Raw genomic sequence first — 16184 nt, 5'->3', positions numbered from 1 at the left:
AAAAAAGCGGGTTACTATATTCATGAACAGTAACCTGGAAGAACATTCACCAAACTGACAACAGTGGTTGTCTTTTTTTTTTTTTTTAAGATTTTTATTTATTTATTTGACACAGAGAGAGAGACAGCGAGAGAGGGAACACGAGCAGGGGGAGTGGGAGAGGGAGAAGCAGGCTCCCCGCAGAGCAGGGAGCCCGATGCGGGGCTCCATCCCAGGACCCTGGGATCATGACCTGAGCCAAAGGCAGACGCTTAACGACTGAGCCACCCAGGCGCCCCAACAACAGTGGTTGTCTTGAGAGGAAGGGTGTTGGAGGGCCTATTACTTTCTTCATGATATTGAGATAGTTGATGTTACTTTTTTATCAGAAAAAAATCAATCAATTAAAATATTTTGTGAACTAAAAGCAAGTGGAGGCTAGGGAAGTAGAGAAGGACAATTTATTCTGGAAGCTTCTTGGGAAAAGAAAGAGTAAGTCAAAAGGCAGATATTTCTGAAAAAGGAGCCAATGATAGCAGCTACGTTTGATTAAAAATATTTTAAAATATTTTACTAGGTGCTTTTTGAGGGGGTGGGGAGTATTATCTCGAATCGTCTAAGGCATTCTTTCCTCATTTTTACACACAAGGAAAGTAAAGTTTGGTGAGTTAAAACCTTGTCCAAGGCAGTACATCTCCTAAGAATTATCAATGGGGTGCTTGTTAAAAATAGATTCTTGGTCTTCCTCCAAATCTCCTGAGTCAGGCTCTGGAGAGGAAAAGCCTGGAAAACAAATAACCCAGGTGATTCTTAGGCTCTGGCAAGCTTGGGGAGCACTGCACTGTACCCTTCCACCTCTCTCAAGAGTGGGCATCAGGAGAGTCTTTCCCTGCTGGATGGAAGGGCATAACCAAGAGATCAAAGGGAGGTCAAGGAGTTAACTTTGAACAAGAAAAGGGATGGCCCCTTAAGGAAGTACAGCCACGGAGGAGTGTGGAGGGGTGTATATCATGGATTAGCTACTGACCTCTGAGTCAGAGAGCTCATCTCTGAAATAAAGGGCTGCTGCAGGGGCGCCTGGGTGGCTCAGTGGTTAGGCGTCTGCCTTCTGCTCAGGTCATGATCCCAGGGTCCTGGGATCGAGCCCCGCATCGGGCTCCCTGCTCCGCGGGAAGCCTGCTTCTCCCTCTCCCCCTCCCCCTGCTTGTGTTCCTGCTCTCGCTATCTCTCTCTCTGTCAAATAAATAAATAAAATCTTTAAAAATATATAAAATAAAATAAAGGGCTGCTGCAGCAGAGTAGATGGTTTGAGGCCAGGGTAAGGTTTAATGTGGCTTGTAGAGGGAGCGGAAGGGAGGAATGAATCTTCCCTTGACAGTGGACAGTCTCAGGAAGACTCTGGAACAGGGAACAGCAGCAGGACTACTGAGATGCTCAAAAATTCCTGTTCCAAGATGGTCCAGTGAAGGCAGGGAGTAGTTGGTGATGAGGGTAGAGAAGTCAGCCTTTGAGGGGCCTTGTTTAGCCTGTTAAGGAGCTTGGAAGTCATCCTGAGGACAAAAGGGAATCCTTGAAGGAGCCGCAGAGTGGTATGCAGTAAGATATGTGTTTCCAGATAGATCACTGATTGTATCAGGAGGACATTTTAAATGGTTAAGACTGGAGACAGGGGGGAGAAAAAAGACTGGAGAGAGGGAGACCAACTGGAAAGACTCTGGTTACAATCCAAACAAGCCATGCTATGGGTTGGTTTGAGGGGAATAGAGAAGAATGTCCAGATTCAAGAAATAGGAAGAGAAAAATGGGCAAGGCTTGGTAATTATTTGAAATTGGGAGGTGTTGAGGGAGGCAGCAATCTAGAATAAGTACCCATGTAAAGTACACTTGCTGATTGTTTGGGAACACCCAGTTCTGCTATAGAAGACAGGAAAACAAATGGGATGGATGGAATTTATCAGAAGTGATGCATGAGGATAAGTAAATTAGTAATCTGTGAGACACGTTAGAATATATTTGTGTGAAGTGAGATAGAAAGGGAGGGAAGGCCAGGGCCCCTGGGTGGCTCAGTTGGTTAAGCATCTGCCTTCGGCTCAGGTCATGATCTCGGGGTCCTGGGATCAAGCCCCTGCATCAGGCTCTGTGCTCAGTGGGGAACCTCTTTTCTCCTTCTCCCTCTCCTTCTGCCCCTTCCCCTGATCATGCTCTCTCTCTCAAATAAATAAATAAAATCTAAAAGAAAGAAAGAGAGAGTGAAAGAAAGGGAGAGAAGGCCAAGCAGGTACTTATGATATTCATGATATCCGAAATATATGAGACCTCTGAGGCATTTGATATTCAGGAGGCCTCAGTTTGACAGGACAGATGCACATCGAATAACCTAGAATTCAGGCTGTATAATCCTTCCCAGCCAACTTGTAGCCCATTTCTTTCCCCTTACTCCTCACTGTGTGTTCTACGTTTATCCAATACACCATGTGAGTCAAGCATCTTGATTTGGTCTGTGAGCCTTTTTTTTTTTGAAGTTTATTTTATTTTTAGTAATCTCTACACCCAATGTGGGCCTCGAACTCATGACTTCATGCTCTACTGACAGCCCACCAGGTGCCCTGGTCTGTGAGCCTTTTTATTCTGTGACCTCTGGCATAGCTTCTTGGTACTGCACCAGCATCGTCCCATGGCATCAAGGGAATTCCCCACACCACAGCCCAGCTCTGACTTGAGTAAGTGGGCAGATTGGATGGTGATGCCACCTACCAGGAATATAGGACGAGGGTCAGGATGTTCTTTGGTGAGGGCTAAGGATACTCAGTTTAGATGTGTTGAGTTTGAGGCAATGTAGGACTTTAGGTCAAGATGGCCAACAGGTGGTTGGATATACTGATGTGAAGTGCTGGGACTTAGATATTGGTAGTCATTACTATTTAAAGCGATGAGCTTGGATGAGATCCCATGGAGAAACAAGTTTTTCCAGCATAACTCCTTGGGGCGCCTGGGTGGCTCAGTTGGTTAAGCATTTGCCTTCAGCTCAGGTCATGATCCTGAGGTCCTGGGATCGAGCCCCACATTGGGCTCCCCACTCAGCGGGAAGCCTGCTTTTCCCTCTGCCTTTGCCTGCCGCTCCCCGTGCTTGTGCTCTCTCTGTCAAATAAATAAATAAATACAATCTTTTTTTTAAGGGTTTTCCTTCCCACTGTTCACTCCCCATTCCCTTTATCCCCTCTTTTGGTGCCCTAAAAATAGTCATAAAGCCTCACCTTTTCACGGGAACCTTGTGGGGCCATCTCCATGTCAATGCCTGTGAGAGATAAACCCTTCCCACCATTTCTTTTCAGTGATGTACTCTCTGCGATAGAACTTCATTGCTCCTTCCCAGCTCAGCCCTGGGCAAGCCTCTTAGGAATTCCCAAGCTACTTAGATGACCAGCCTTTCTTATGGTGCTGCAAGGAGAGCATGTGGGCAGAACCCCCGGCTTCTAGGTCTCAGGCCAGGGTCCTGGGGCTTGGGAGAAGTTGATTCTCAGACTGAAGGTCAGAGCCCAGCACCTTGTCATCATCCCAAGGAACACAATGAAGCAGAACAACTAGAACAAAGGTGACTGGGGGGCAAGGGTGGGGTGGTGGTGGTGGGGTGGGGAGGGGACGGTTGTGGTGGAAGACTCAGTACAGTTCTAAAGATACGGAGCCCTGCATTCATTATCGTTCAACTATTGAATCAGTTCGGGCACTGAAAAAAATATGCCAGGCACTCTAGATACAGTACCCTTCACTGAGATTTGATATTATCTCCTCCTTCCGTCTGAGGGATCATATCCCTGACTCCAAACCCTTAAATGCCCAGTGGTACCAATAAGACTGGATATTAGGCATTGAGTATTGGCAAATGTAGGACACAAGTGTAACCCCGGCCCTTACCCCAGCCAAGGAATAGCGCTAGAGAATCCCCCATTGCCTCTGGGCTCCCAACCCTTCTCTTCGGGTGAAAAAAAAAAAAAATTCAACTTTTTCAAATCCAAAGTCTGGGAAATAACTGGCCTTTTTCTTTCTTTCTTTCTGTTTTTTTTTAAAGATTTTTATTTATTCATTTGAGACACAGAGATACAGAGAGAGAGAGCATGAGCAGCGGGAGAGGCAGAGGGAGAGGCAGAGGGAGAGGAAGAAACAGACTCCCCGCTGAGCCAGGAGCCCGATGTGGGGCTCGATGTGGGGCTTGATCCCAGGACCCTGGGATCATGACCTGAGCTGAAGGCAGACGCTTAACCATCTGAGCCACCCAGGCGCCCCTAACTGGCCTTTTTCTGACAGTCACCTCCCTACCCCCACCAGTAGTTTACAGGAACCCTGGAGACGGGTCAGGGTCCAAAGTGAAGTACACTTCTAACTTATATCTTCTTTTCTTTTTTTCATCTAGCAAACATCTGAGGGTCCACTAAGTGCTGTTCATTGTGCATCACCAATATAAAACATTACAGTAGCAGCTGCTAGTTCTTGAATTCTTATTGGCGGGTTTTACATGAATACTGGCATGCATCGCTCATTGGATCTTCACTTGTAAGGTAAGGACTATTATTATCTCCAATTCATGCATGAGGGAGAAGCTATGTCTTGGAGAATGAGCGAAGGTTAATCAGTTGGAGAAGGGAATTCCAGGCATTTTGGGAAGTGGTGGGAGTGGAGGTGGAGAAAAGCCACTGTTTTGCTCTCCTGTAACTTTGGAGTTCAGGAGCTTTGGCATTTCAGAGTCACACATCCTCTAGACAATGGTCGTTTGTGAGTTGCTAGGGAACTAGAGCAGCTGAGAACACTGGCCAGGACTTCCTCCTCAGCGCGGTGGAGTTCTTCCACTCCAGCAAAAGCAAGCCGGGGAACAAGCAGAACTGCATGTGGGGAGAAGGGAAAAGAGCAACCCTTCCTGACCCAGAGCTGCATCTACTCTCTCCAGAAGTACCTGGAAGCTGGGGCGGGGCCCTGGCCTGGGATAGAAGTGATAGGTGTGGACTGATCAGTGTCAGGGGAAGAGGGGGAGGGGGAAGACAGGGAGAGCAGGCCTCTCAGCCAACCATGACTTCATTACTTCCATCAGATTACCTGTGCCCTTTGTGAGCATAGTTCCATTGCTGAGCGGCCTAGCCATTTTGCTTGCCTTCTCTCGTTTGTACTTGGTGAACCCTTTCTCCACTTGCTCTTCAAGTTCTGATGCAGGGCTTAGCACCTACAAGCACTCAGGATAGGGCATGACCTGGTATGGATGCATGACAGTTGGGCAAGACCAGGGGCAGCAAGTTCCCTGGTCCAGGTCTTTTGGTCTCCTTTGCCACAGCTCCTCCCTGTCCCACTAGTGTGTGTGACTCTCCATAAAACCCCTGGAAGGTAGCCCATCCCAACATGTGGGGCCCTTGGCTTCTGTCCTTCAGTAGTATTCCAGCTAACCTGGCTGAGGGACAGGCCACCTCTGAACCCTGAATCCCGGGAACCTCAAGCCACCTGATCCCCAGGGGATGGGACTGGTTGCAGCCAGCAGTCCACTGAGATGCCCTTTGACAGGAGCAGAGGCCCCCCTGTCTTGGGGAGTACCAGGCCAATGCTGGGGGGTCTCGGCAGGACCTCAGATGAGCAGCCAGGGTGGCCCAGGGAAAGGTGGAAGAGGGGGGAGTCCAGCTGGTCTGTCAGGGGCCCACATGCCCTCACCTTTCAGAACCTCCTTGTTCTTTTTTTTTTTAAAGATTTTATTTATTTATTTGACAGAGAGAGACAGCGAGAGCAGGAATATAAGCAGGGGGAGTGGGAGAGGGAGAAGCAGGCCTCCCGCTGAGCAGGGAGCCCGATGTGGGACTCGATCCCAGGACCCTGGGATCATGACCTGAGCCGAAGGCAGACGCTTAATGACTGAGACACCCAGGCGCCCCAGAACCTCCTTGTTCTAAGCACCCCTCCAACATACACACAGTCTGGATCTTCTGTGGGCTCCTGCCTTCCACGGTGATCATTGTGGGCGCTGCAGTACACCTTTCTCTGGAAGAAGGGCAGGACAGCAGGGACGCTCAGAATTGTAGAGCTGGGAGTGATCTTCTGGCATCCCTCTCTCTAGGATGCTGAGGCAGGGATTTAAAGAGAGCAACTGGGGTGCCTGGGTGGCTCAGTCGTTAAGCGTCTGTCTTCGCCTCAGATCATGATCCCAGGGTCCTGGGATCAAGTCCCACATCCGGCTCCCTGCTCAGCGGGGAGTCTGCTTCTCCCTCTCCAACTCCCCTGCTTGTGTTCCCTCTCTCGCTGTCTCTCTCTCTGTCTGTCAAATAAATAAATAAAATCTTTAAAAAAAAATAAAAAATAAAGAGAGCAACTGAAGGAATAGGAAAAGAGGAGGGAGTAGGTTCGGATTTGTGTTTCCTCTCTAGCTTTTGGCCTGGGTGTCTCCCTCCCAGTATACACACATGCACGTACACATACACCTCAGCTCTGTTTTCCATGATGAGTTTTAGCTCCTGAAGCGTGTTTCTTGTAACTTCCCAAGCCCTGAAAACAAAGTCCAAACTGGCCTCTCAAAATCCTCATACGTGACTTGATGAGACTTGGTGGGAATACCTGGGATCTTCCAGGAGGGCTGCTGGGGGGGGGGAGGGGTGTGGCAGAAAGGCATGTGCCAGCCTCTCACTGAGTTCCTCCCTCATCCCTCCAACCCCAGTTTCTCTTCACAAGTGTGCAGAGAGAAATCTATATTCCCATGGCAAGGACGTGACCCAGGTAGATAGAAGGATGTATGGGAGTGGGGCAGCAATTTTATGTTGGGGCTGGAAGGAAAGGTAGAGCTCTTTTAGTCCAATTCCTCCTTGTTAGGTGAGGAAACTGAGGCACAGATGGGGGAGGGGCCATTGGCTGGGGAGTCAGAGCAGGGCCAAGGATCCTGCTCTACAGACATTTAGTTTACTCCCGACTACTGCTCCCGAACCCTTCCACTTTCCCCGCAGACTACAACCGGAGAGCTGGCTCCTCTGAGTCAGAGTGTCTGGACTGGGCAAAGGAAGACTTCAGTTTGCAGATCTGGGGGGAGAGATGGGAGGCTTGATCGCTGTGAGAAGCGGAGTTGGTGGCTTACAGGGAGCAGTGGAACATGTGTATGTTGAGATTGAGAAAATCTCCCAGAGGAGGCAAAGCCTGAACCCTTCTCTCCTCAGCCCTCCTTGCTTTCTTCTGCTTATAGATCAATAGAACCCAGAAATCAAAATAAGTGGTGTAGAGCATCTCCCCGGGTCTCCATCTGAGCCCTTTCCGCTGGTTTTCCCAACCAAACGACACCCCGATGCCCCAGCGAGGGGATGGACGGCCTGACCCCTCTGCAGCCACGCCAGCCAGCCACACCTGGGGAGTGCCGGCCCTCACCTGCCCTCCCTCGGTCTCCTGGCAATGCCCGGCAACCAGATATTCCCATCTGTCTCTATGAGGGGCCTTGACATTGCACTACAGTAAACGTGTATGTGGAGAGTTTGTGAGCCCAGTTCTAAATTGGCTTTGGGACTTGAAGTTTTTCAGTGAGTCTATAAGACCCAGGAAAGTCGAGCCAGGTCTGGTGACTCAACCTCACTTCTAGTCTCCTCAAGGCCAACAACCTTGGGCTGCCCTGCAGACAGCCCCCTAGACTTCAGGCTCAACAGGAGGGTGGGGGTGAGGAGGGGAGCTTGTCTCAGCCTGGGTCAGCCCTGAGAACCCCAGGAGGGGCTGGCTTGGGCTCCAAACTTCACTTGTCATTAAGGTTCTGGGTCGGACTCCAGGTAAGCACGGGGCTGACCTAGCGCGGGGGTCCCACCACAAGCCAACCAGGGATCCTAGCACCCGCCCCTCTTCTGGTTCTCTCTGTGGAAATGGGCCTCTTGCCCAGACCAGAAACACCACCTACAGCAACTGCAAATTGTAATCTAAAAAATAAGAGGGTGGTGTTAGTGGGGAAATGGGAAGGTGTTTGAGGAGTCGCTGGGAAGATGGGCAGCAGGGGCTCTCGGGACTGGCATGGGGAGAGAGGTTTCTGGGAACGTAGAGCGTGGCAAGCTGAGAAGCACTGGTGTGGGGGATTTCAGCCAAGTCCTGGGCCTGCCGCTCCCCCTCCCCCTCCTCTAGGAGGCTGTCTTCTTGGCAGACAGCAGATAGATGCATGACAAAGGTGCCGTGATGGCTCTGTCCTGGGGGTGGGGGAGATGGCGGGGGAGGGGCCCCCTCCTGTTCTAAAGCACATCTCTCCACCCCCACCAGGCCTCTTAATCTATCTGCCTTTTGGGCAGTTAGTGGCTTAGAGGTGAATGCAGTTCCCGCCCCACTGCCCCGTGGATCTTTCGGCAGTCCTCTGTGAAGTGTGGACATGCATGTGTACGGTTAGCTGTCCAAAAAGTTCATACAGATGGGCACATGAACGGGGCTGTGTTATACAGACTCAGAAGAAAAAAAAAAAACCAGGCTCAAAAAACTCACTGATACCAAGGTAAAGACAGCAGGCCACAGTCAGGAGGGCCCCCACCAGGACACCCAGCCCCTCAGAAACCAGACACTGAGCCACTGACCCCAGCAAACAACCGCAGACAGGGCCGAGCTGAAGAGCTGCCTTCAAGTAGGCAGAGGTCAGTGTCCCTAGGCTCAGGATTCTGACCTTCCCAGCTGTGGAGAACTCTGATCCAGCCCCCAATTTGCCCTAGAGCCTCCATTTAGGATAAGTTTTGGGAGCAAACATCATCCTTCATAGACAGGATCTCTGAGGGCTATTCTCTTGCAAACAGAATCAAGTACTAGGCCAACAGTGTGGACAGTCAGGGAAGCCTAGAAAAATAGACCCTGGTGGGGGAGAGCTTAGGACAGGCTTCCTGCACCCCCTCCCCAAATCGCTCTCCACCTCTTCTGCATCTTTCCACCAGCCCCACTAAACAAAGTGCATCCCTTGGCCTGGGGGTCTGGGGGAGGGGTGGTTGACAAGGCTGGACGCCCCAGTCTTCCAGAGGAAGGGGAGCGGGATACCTAGGTCCCAGTGGGGGGCCCTGTCTGAGGCTCAGGCTTTGAGGGGATTGGGGGGGGATGGTGTTGCTGGAGTTCTTTTAGCTGCTCTGAGAGGGATTCTGTGTGGGGGTTTGGGGCTGGGGGTTGGGGGGCAGGAAGCAGTCCCCAGGGGAGCCATCCAGGCCCATTCAAGGGTTGAGCACTTGTTTAGGGTTAGAGCTGCCCCCTCTGGGGACTGGGATTGTCCAGCCAAGGCCATTGTCCTGCCCCCTTCCCCCAGTCCCTTCCCAGCTTCTTTGAACCTGAAGTCAGATACGTTTTTCTGCCCATCTCTCTGCTTTGGCTTTCTCCACCCAGGGCCTAGGGCTGGAGGCCTGGGCTGGGGAGGAACAGCCAACGATGGGGCTAGATGTTCGGGTCGCTGATGGGGGACAAGGAAGCTGAGGTGGGGGTCTCCCAGTGGGGGGCCTGTGGGGTAGATGTGTCTGATCCCTCCGGCCAGACAAAGGTTAGAGAACGCGGGCCCAGTCAGTCCAGAGTCTGGCCCTTAGAAGGGGAAGGGGAGGTCAGACCCTGGGTCTGGTAGGTAAGGGGCTCTGGAGCAGAAGACTTGAGGCCTGGAAGAGAGGCCTTGTCTGGCAGTCAGCCCTTGGAGATGGGGTGGAAGTCGGCCGGCTGGGCTGATGGGCACAGGGCATCTGTGGCTTTGGGGTAACTGAACCTGCCAGTAATTGGGATGGGAATGCCAAAGTCCCAGTGGGGGAGTGGGGAAAAGGATTGGGAATGAGGGAGGACAGCAGAGGGTGGCTGTTAAGGAATTGAGGGGTGGCTACAGCAGTCCGGGAACATGCACACTCAGAAATGTTTCAGGGGCTGAGAGGATGGTGAGGCCCCAGTCAGGAGATGGGCCCAGGGTCTTTGGAAAGGGGTCAAGCACCTGGGCTCCTGAACATGGGGGAGGAGGTGTCCAAGCGGCCCCAGACAGTTCTAAGGTGTGCAGAGCCCCAGAGAAGGGTGGGCAGCCCATTGGGAGTTGGAAGTGAAGGTCCGAATGGCGGGCCTGCATCAAGAGTCCAGGGCCTGGAGAGGCACCCAGTTGGAGGTCCCCGGCTTTCCGCCCTTGCGACGGACCACCGCCACCATCAGGCAAACACCCTTCGCCTCAGTTTCTCCCACCCCGACCGCCCTCTCCTCCACCCATCCAGGGGGCGGGGCCAGAGGTCAAGGCTAGTGGGTGGGATTGGGGAGGGAGAGAGGTGTTGAGCAGTTCTTTGGAGAGCCCTCATTTTTCCAGGCCCCCGGCTTGGGGCGCCTCCGTTCCCCATGGCGGGACACCTGTCTTCCGACTTGGCCTTCTCGCCCCCGCCGGGCGGTGGAGGCGATGGGCCGGGAGGGCCGGAGCCCGGCTGGGTTGACCCTCGGACCTGGCTGAGCTTCCCAGGCCCTCCCGGCGGGTCGGGAATCGGGTCGGGGGTTGGGCCGGGCGCGGAGGTGTGGGGGATTCCCCCGTGCCCCCCGCCATACGACTTCTGCGGAGGGATGGCCTACTGTGGACCTCAGGTTGGAGTGGGGCTAGTGCCCCAAGGCGGCCTGGAGACCTCTCAGCCGGAGGGCGAGCGGGGAGCCGGGGTGGAGAGCAACTCCGAGGGGGCCTCCCCTGAGCCCTGCGCTGCCCCACCTGCGGCTGTGAAGCCGGACAAGGAGAAGCTGGAGCAAAACCCAGAGGAGGCGAGTGAGCTGAAACGGGGCTGGCGGGGGGAGGTGGCCGGGCTGGGCAGGGGGCGGCCACGGGAGGGGGAGGTGGTCGCCTACAGCTGCCTAGGCCTGGAACGCAAGAGGGGAGCAGGCTGGGGCGGCGCCCGGGGCAGAGAGGGCTGTGTGGCTTGAGAGCACGGGCAAGGTGGGAACCAGAAGCCAGAATTCAGAGAGAAGGGGCAGATGAGGGCTGGGGTAGCCCTGGGGGAGTCGGAAGCTGCCTCAGACTGGCCTTCTTCCCGCCTGGCCCTTGTCAAGTAGCTGCTTTCCACTTTTAGGCCTGGCCTGAGCAGGGTCCAATCACTCACTTATTACCAGACCAGCACTAGACCCAGCTTGGGGTTTGAGCCCCTTCTCCCACCCTTAGCCCTTCTTGAAAATTTGATCCTTACCACCAGGTTCAGGATCTTGGCCTTAGGGTTGAGTGTGGCCTGAGGGTAAAAACAGTGCTTATCCCAGGGTTATTGTTCCTGAAAGTCTAGGGTGGGACTGATTTCTGATAGAAGCTCCTGTTTGGGCTGTGTGTGCGGACATGTGGGGTTGGGTTTACCTCCCGTCAAGTTTAGGGCTTGTCTTCCCTTGACCTCTGCCTCGGGGCTAGTGAGTCACCATTATGCAAAGTGCACACCCTGGCCCCCACTTGTAGAGAACTTAACCGATTTCAGCCTTAATTCCGTAAGTTGTGGACAAGACAAAAACCAAGTGGTGGAAGAACTCCTCTCCAGGCCATTCCCCAAACATAGGGTCTGCTGAGGCACTGAAAGACTTATGCGTTCAGCCCTGCCAAAGGACTCTTAAGGATGTGTCTTCCTGTCCTCCAAAGACAAGTGTAAGCAATTAGAGATCAAGTACTAAGCCCTTAGACCTCACAGAAGGAGGTGCGAGCGCTTCAGCCGACCCAGTGGCCCTAGACTTTGTAGGAGGTGACTGAGCCTTGAATGATAATGGCTGCCAATTGTGGTCCATTTCCTAAGTGCCTGGCTGTGTGCTCAGTGCCTACATCATTATCTCATTAACCGGCACAAAATCTCCCAGGGAGGTATTACCAGCCTATTTCACGGGTCCTAACTACCAAATGATGAAGTTAGGATCTGAGCCGGTGTTACCTTATTTCAAATCCCGTAAGTAGGATTTGGACAAGCCATGATGGGGAGCGGAGGACATTTAGCGCTCTGAAGCCTTGACTGAGCTGAAGTTGGCCTATTGAATTTGGTGTGATCGACCATCCTTGGAATCCTTCCCTCAAAGCTTCCAGGACTGCACATAGGTTTAGCTGCTCTTCTGGTCCCTTTGGCCACCCGCCCTCATGGGAGTGCCCCAGGGCTAAGTCCATCACCCTCTGTTCTGTCTACCTTTCCTTCCTCCCTTCCTCTCATCTACCCTTGTAGACAGGACTACCACATTTTCTGTCTCCTGCTGGGATGGCTCATGAACTGCTCCACCCCGACCATCACCCAGTCCCTCAAGGCCCCAGCCAGTCATCCTCATTGCTTTCACATTCTACATCCCACCTTTTGGAAACCCAGCTATCTTGGTCTTGGAAATACACCCTGAAGCAATCACTACCGCCCTGGTGCCAGCCGCCCCGTCTGTTGGGGGTGGGGTGGGCGCACTGCAGTTGCCTCCTTAGTCTGTTGTAAACACGTCAACTGGAGTGAACATTTTTTTTTTTAAAGATTTTATTTATTTGACAGAGACACAGTGAGAGAGGGAACACAAGCAGGGGGAGTGGGAGAGGGAGAAGCAGGCTTCCTGCTGAGCCGGGAGCCCGTTGCGGGGCTCGATCCCAGGACCCTGGGATCATGACCTGAGCCAAAGGCAGACACTTAACGACTGGGCCACCCAGGCGTCCCTGGAGTGAACATTTTAAAATCGGATCATTTTACTCCACACATCCATCCAGCAGCTTCCCGTCTCATGCACTGCAGCATCCACAAAATCTGCCCTGCGCCCCCTGACTTAGTGAGCTCCTCACTTCATCCCTTGCCTCCTCAGTCTTTCACCCTGCTCCACCCACCGTGGGGCCTTTCCACTTGGCTCTTTCCCTTTGCTCAAGCATCACTTTCTCTATCTTACTTAAAACTCTCCCCATCCCCATCATCTCCTACACTGCTGTACTCTGTAGTCCTCCACCCTGCTTCGCTTTTGTCCATAGTGCTTCTAACATAGTAATGTACTGGATAATTGTCTCTCCCTGTTAGAATGGAAGCCCCCTGAAGCCAGGGCTTTCTGTCCAGTTTGCATAGCCGCTGGCTTATAGAAAGGGCAATACATCTGTTAAATTAATCAAGGAGAATGCCTATATGTTGCAAAAAGATACAGTAAAAATAAGGAATAACCCAGTTTTAAAAATGAGCACCAACTATACCCTTCACTTTTTGGACATGTATTTTGTAGTGTGTTTGCGTATACATGCCATGTCATCCCCTGGAAGCAAACTGGGGGAGAGTATATGGAAATGAGAATTAGAGACATGGTGCCGTTTACTTTTCTAGTCTCAAAACTGCCTCAAATTGGGGTAATATTTGAGTCAGAAATCTTTTATATTAATGAGCGAAGAGGCAGCAGCTCCCTTCATAAGCTGACAGGTGTTCATTCTCGTGGAGGCAGGGCCTGCCTTTCTGTCTGTGCATGCATGGTGCTCTGCATCTGCTGGATGTGTTTTCTGGGGTGAATGACTTTGGTAGATAGGTTATTACTCCATGTTTGGTGGGCAGTCTGGGTGCAGATACTCCCACAGACCATTCCTTGGGGCCCAGATGGGAAGGGGGGTTGACAGCTGATGCGTTTGTGTTCTTACATGTCCTCTGCCTTTTTGACTGCAGTCCCAAGACATCAAAGCTCTGCAGAAAGACCTGGAACAATTTGCCAAGCTCCTTAAGCAGAAGAGGATCACCCTGGGATATACTCAGGCCGATGTGGGGCTCACCCTGGGGGTTCTCTTTGGTGGGTCTCCCTCACCATGTCCTGCCCCACTGAACACAGGGACCACATCTCCCCTGGAAGAACATGCCTGGACTTGGGGCTTTTCTTCCCACCAGGGGAGCAAGGAAAGGGTGTTTCAGGGGCAGGCTTCACCCTCCTCCCCCATATGAAAGAGGGTAGAGAGGGAGGGGGAAAACATACTTGGACCTTGAGTTCCCTCTGGGAGGAAGTGGGATCCCGGTGTGGGATCTTGGAAAGGCAGGAAACAATGAGGAGGCCCTGGGTCTTGGGGTCATGAAGGTATTGCCTTCTGCCTCACCTTGCTTCTCTTGCACCTGGCCTCCGCAGGGAAGGTGTTCAGCCAAACGACCATCTGCCGTTTTGAGGCTCTGCAGCTCAGTTTCAAGAACATGTGTAAGCTGCGGCCCCTGCTGCAAAAGTGGGTGGAGGAAGCTGACAACAACGAAAATCTACAGGAGGTGAGGGTGGGGAGGGAGGCTCAGGGATCTGCCGAGTCTTAGCCCAGTTGTCGATGCTTCCTTCCCTGGTTTGCTGCTCTCCTTCATGGGGGCCGTAATCTTAACCTCAATGGGATGGAGTAGAATTCCTCAGGATTCTCCAGAACCGCCTGTCTAGACCCACCCTTCCAGGATTCCTTCTCACACCATCTGGTGCTGGCGACCCCTCCAGCAGTGCCCCCTTAGCAATTTGCTCTTGAGTCACTACCCTCGTGGTGCTCAGCACGTTCAAAGCCTGCCATTCCATTTTCCTCCCTTGCCACTCCCTCCCTTCTTGCCTCGCCAGATATGCAAAGCAGAGACCCTCGTGCAGGCCCGAAAGAGAAAGCGAACGAGTATCGAGAACCGCGTGAGGGGCAACCTGGAGAACATGTTCCTGCAGTGCCCGAAGCCCACCCTGCAGCAGATCAGCCACATTGCCCAGCAGCTCGGCCTTGAGAAGGACGTGAGTGCCCCGTCCCTGTGTGCCCCCCTCCTTCCCGGTCACCGCCGCCCTTTCGCTGGCTCTGCCTCTTGCCCTCCAACCGCTCTAGATCTGTCAGCTTTGGGCCAAATGACTAAGCAAAGCCAGCCCCGCTTCCCGGAGCTTAGGATTGAGTGTCACTCTACGTTGTGTCTTCCATCCCAGGTGGTCCGAGTGTGGTTCTGCAATCGTCGGCAGAAGGGCAAACGATCAAGCAGTGACTATTCACAACGAGAGGATTTTGAGGCTGCTGGGGCCCCTTTCTCAGGGGCACCAGTGTCCTTTCCTCTGGCACCAGGGCCCCATTTTGGTACCCCAGGCTATGGGGGCCCTCACTTCACCACGCTGTACTCCTCAGTCCCTTTCCCTGAGGGTGAAGGCTTTCCCTCTGTGTCTGTCACCACTCTGGGCTCTCCCATGCATTCAAACTGAGATGCCGGCCCTTCCCAGGAGTGGGGGCCCGAGGAAGGGGGAGAGCAAGGGAAAGAGAACCTGGGGTTTGTACCAGGGCTTTGGGATTAAGTTCTTCATTCACTAAGAAAGGATTTGGGAACACAAAGGGTGTGGGGGCAGGAAGTTTGGGGGGACTGGTTGGAGGGAAGGTGAAGTTCAAGGATGCTCTTGTTTTTAATCCCCACATCACTTTCTTAAATAAAGAAGCCTGGGACACAGTAGGTAGATAACTTTTGTCTTTGGTTTGTCCTCCTTTGGTTACTGAAGAGGGGATGGGGATACCCAATAGTTAGATATTAATAGCTCTTAGAACCCAGTGACCCTGAAACCAAGGTGCCATTTAAACTGCTCAGTCATATGATGTCAGAGGGAGAGCCGGTATTGGAACCCACTGATTTGTAGAAGACCCCTATAGGTGTGAGCTAGTTCCTCGGAGCCTAGGACTTAGAATCCTGGGGAAATTTAAGTGGAATGCCTTATTTTTATTTTATTTTTTAAAGATGTTATTTAAGAGAGAGAATATGAGCGGGGGGGTGGGGTGGGCAGAGAAAGAGCAGCAGACTCCAGGCATGGCTCCCTCCCAGGACCCTGAGATCACAACCTGAGCTGAAATCAAGAGTCACTCAACTGAGTGAGCCACCCAGGCGCCCCTGGAATGCCTGATTTTTATAGTCCATTCCCTATTAGGAGCGGACTTTTTGCTTTCCCCACTCAACTCTGGAAGTGTCCTTAATGGCTTTATACTAAGGAATCATCTTTAGATGCTTTGCTTCTGCATATTGTCCCAACTTAGAAACTCCATCTTGTGCTTTGTTGATACCAAAGTCCATTTGGTTTCCACTTAAGGGTTTGGCCTACCTTGCCCATGAGTGACTCAACAAACACCCATGTTTTTTGTCCTGGTTCTGCTATTACTTAATCGGGGCCCTTGTCCTTGATGGGGAGGGCACTTGGGTCGGTAAGTCAAGTAGGGATAGAAGGCAATGGACCTAAAGATTGCAATAGGTCAGGATAAGGCTTTCCTAATAAGAGCTACAGAAACACCGTTTTGACACTGTCGGCTTGGTGTAAGGCTCACAGAAGAGAATCCGTGTACTGTACAAGGCTGGTCCACACTAGAC

The 16184-nt window shown here is 52.3% G+C and overlaps 1 protein-coding gene across 2 annotated transcripts; it reads left to right on the top strand.

The window, feature by feature from the left end:
* The first annotated feature begins 5771 nt into the window (after positions 1-5771).
* On the top strand, positions 5772-15293 carry POU5F1 (POU class 5 homeobox 1). 2 transcript variants are annotated; one of them, XM_006738482.3, is made up of 5 exons: positions 5772-10677; positions 13530-13650; positions 13978-14108; positions 14434-14592; positions 14776-15293. In XM_006738482.3, the coding sequence occupies exons 1-5, from the start codon at positions 10273-10275 to the stop codon at positions 15040-15042; spliced, it is 1083 nt and encodes a 360-aa protein (XP_006738545.1). In that variant the 5' UTR covers positions 5772-10272; the 3' UTR covers positions 15043-15293. The 2 variants fall into 2 exon arrangements, with proteins under 2 accessions (XP_006738545.1, XP_081683975.1); XM_081827849.1 differs by lacking the exon at positions 5772-10677 and adding an exon at positions 11390-11533.
* The last annotated feature ends 891 nt before the right edge of the window (positions 15294-16184 follow it).

Source organism: Leptonychotes weddellii, chromosome 8 (assembly GCF_054177405.1).
Source record: "Leptonychotes weddellii isolate Sample4059 chromosome 8, ASM5417740v2, whole genome shotgun sequence".
Taxonomy (NCBI): Eukaryota; Metazoa; Chordata; class Mammalia; order Carnivora; family Phocidae; genus Leptonychotes; species Leptonychotes weddellii.
This window is presented reverse-complemented; position numbering and strand designations above follow the sequence as displayed.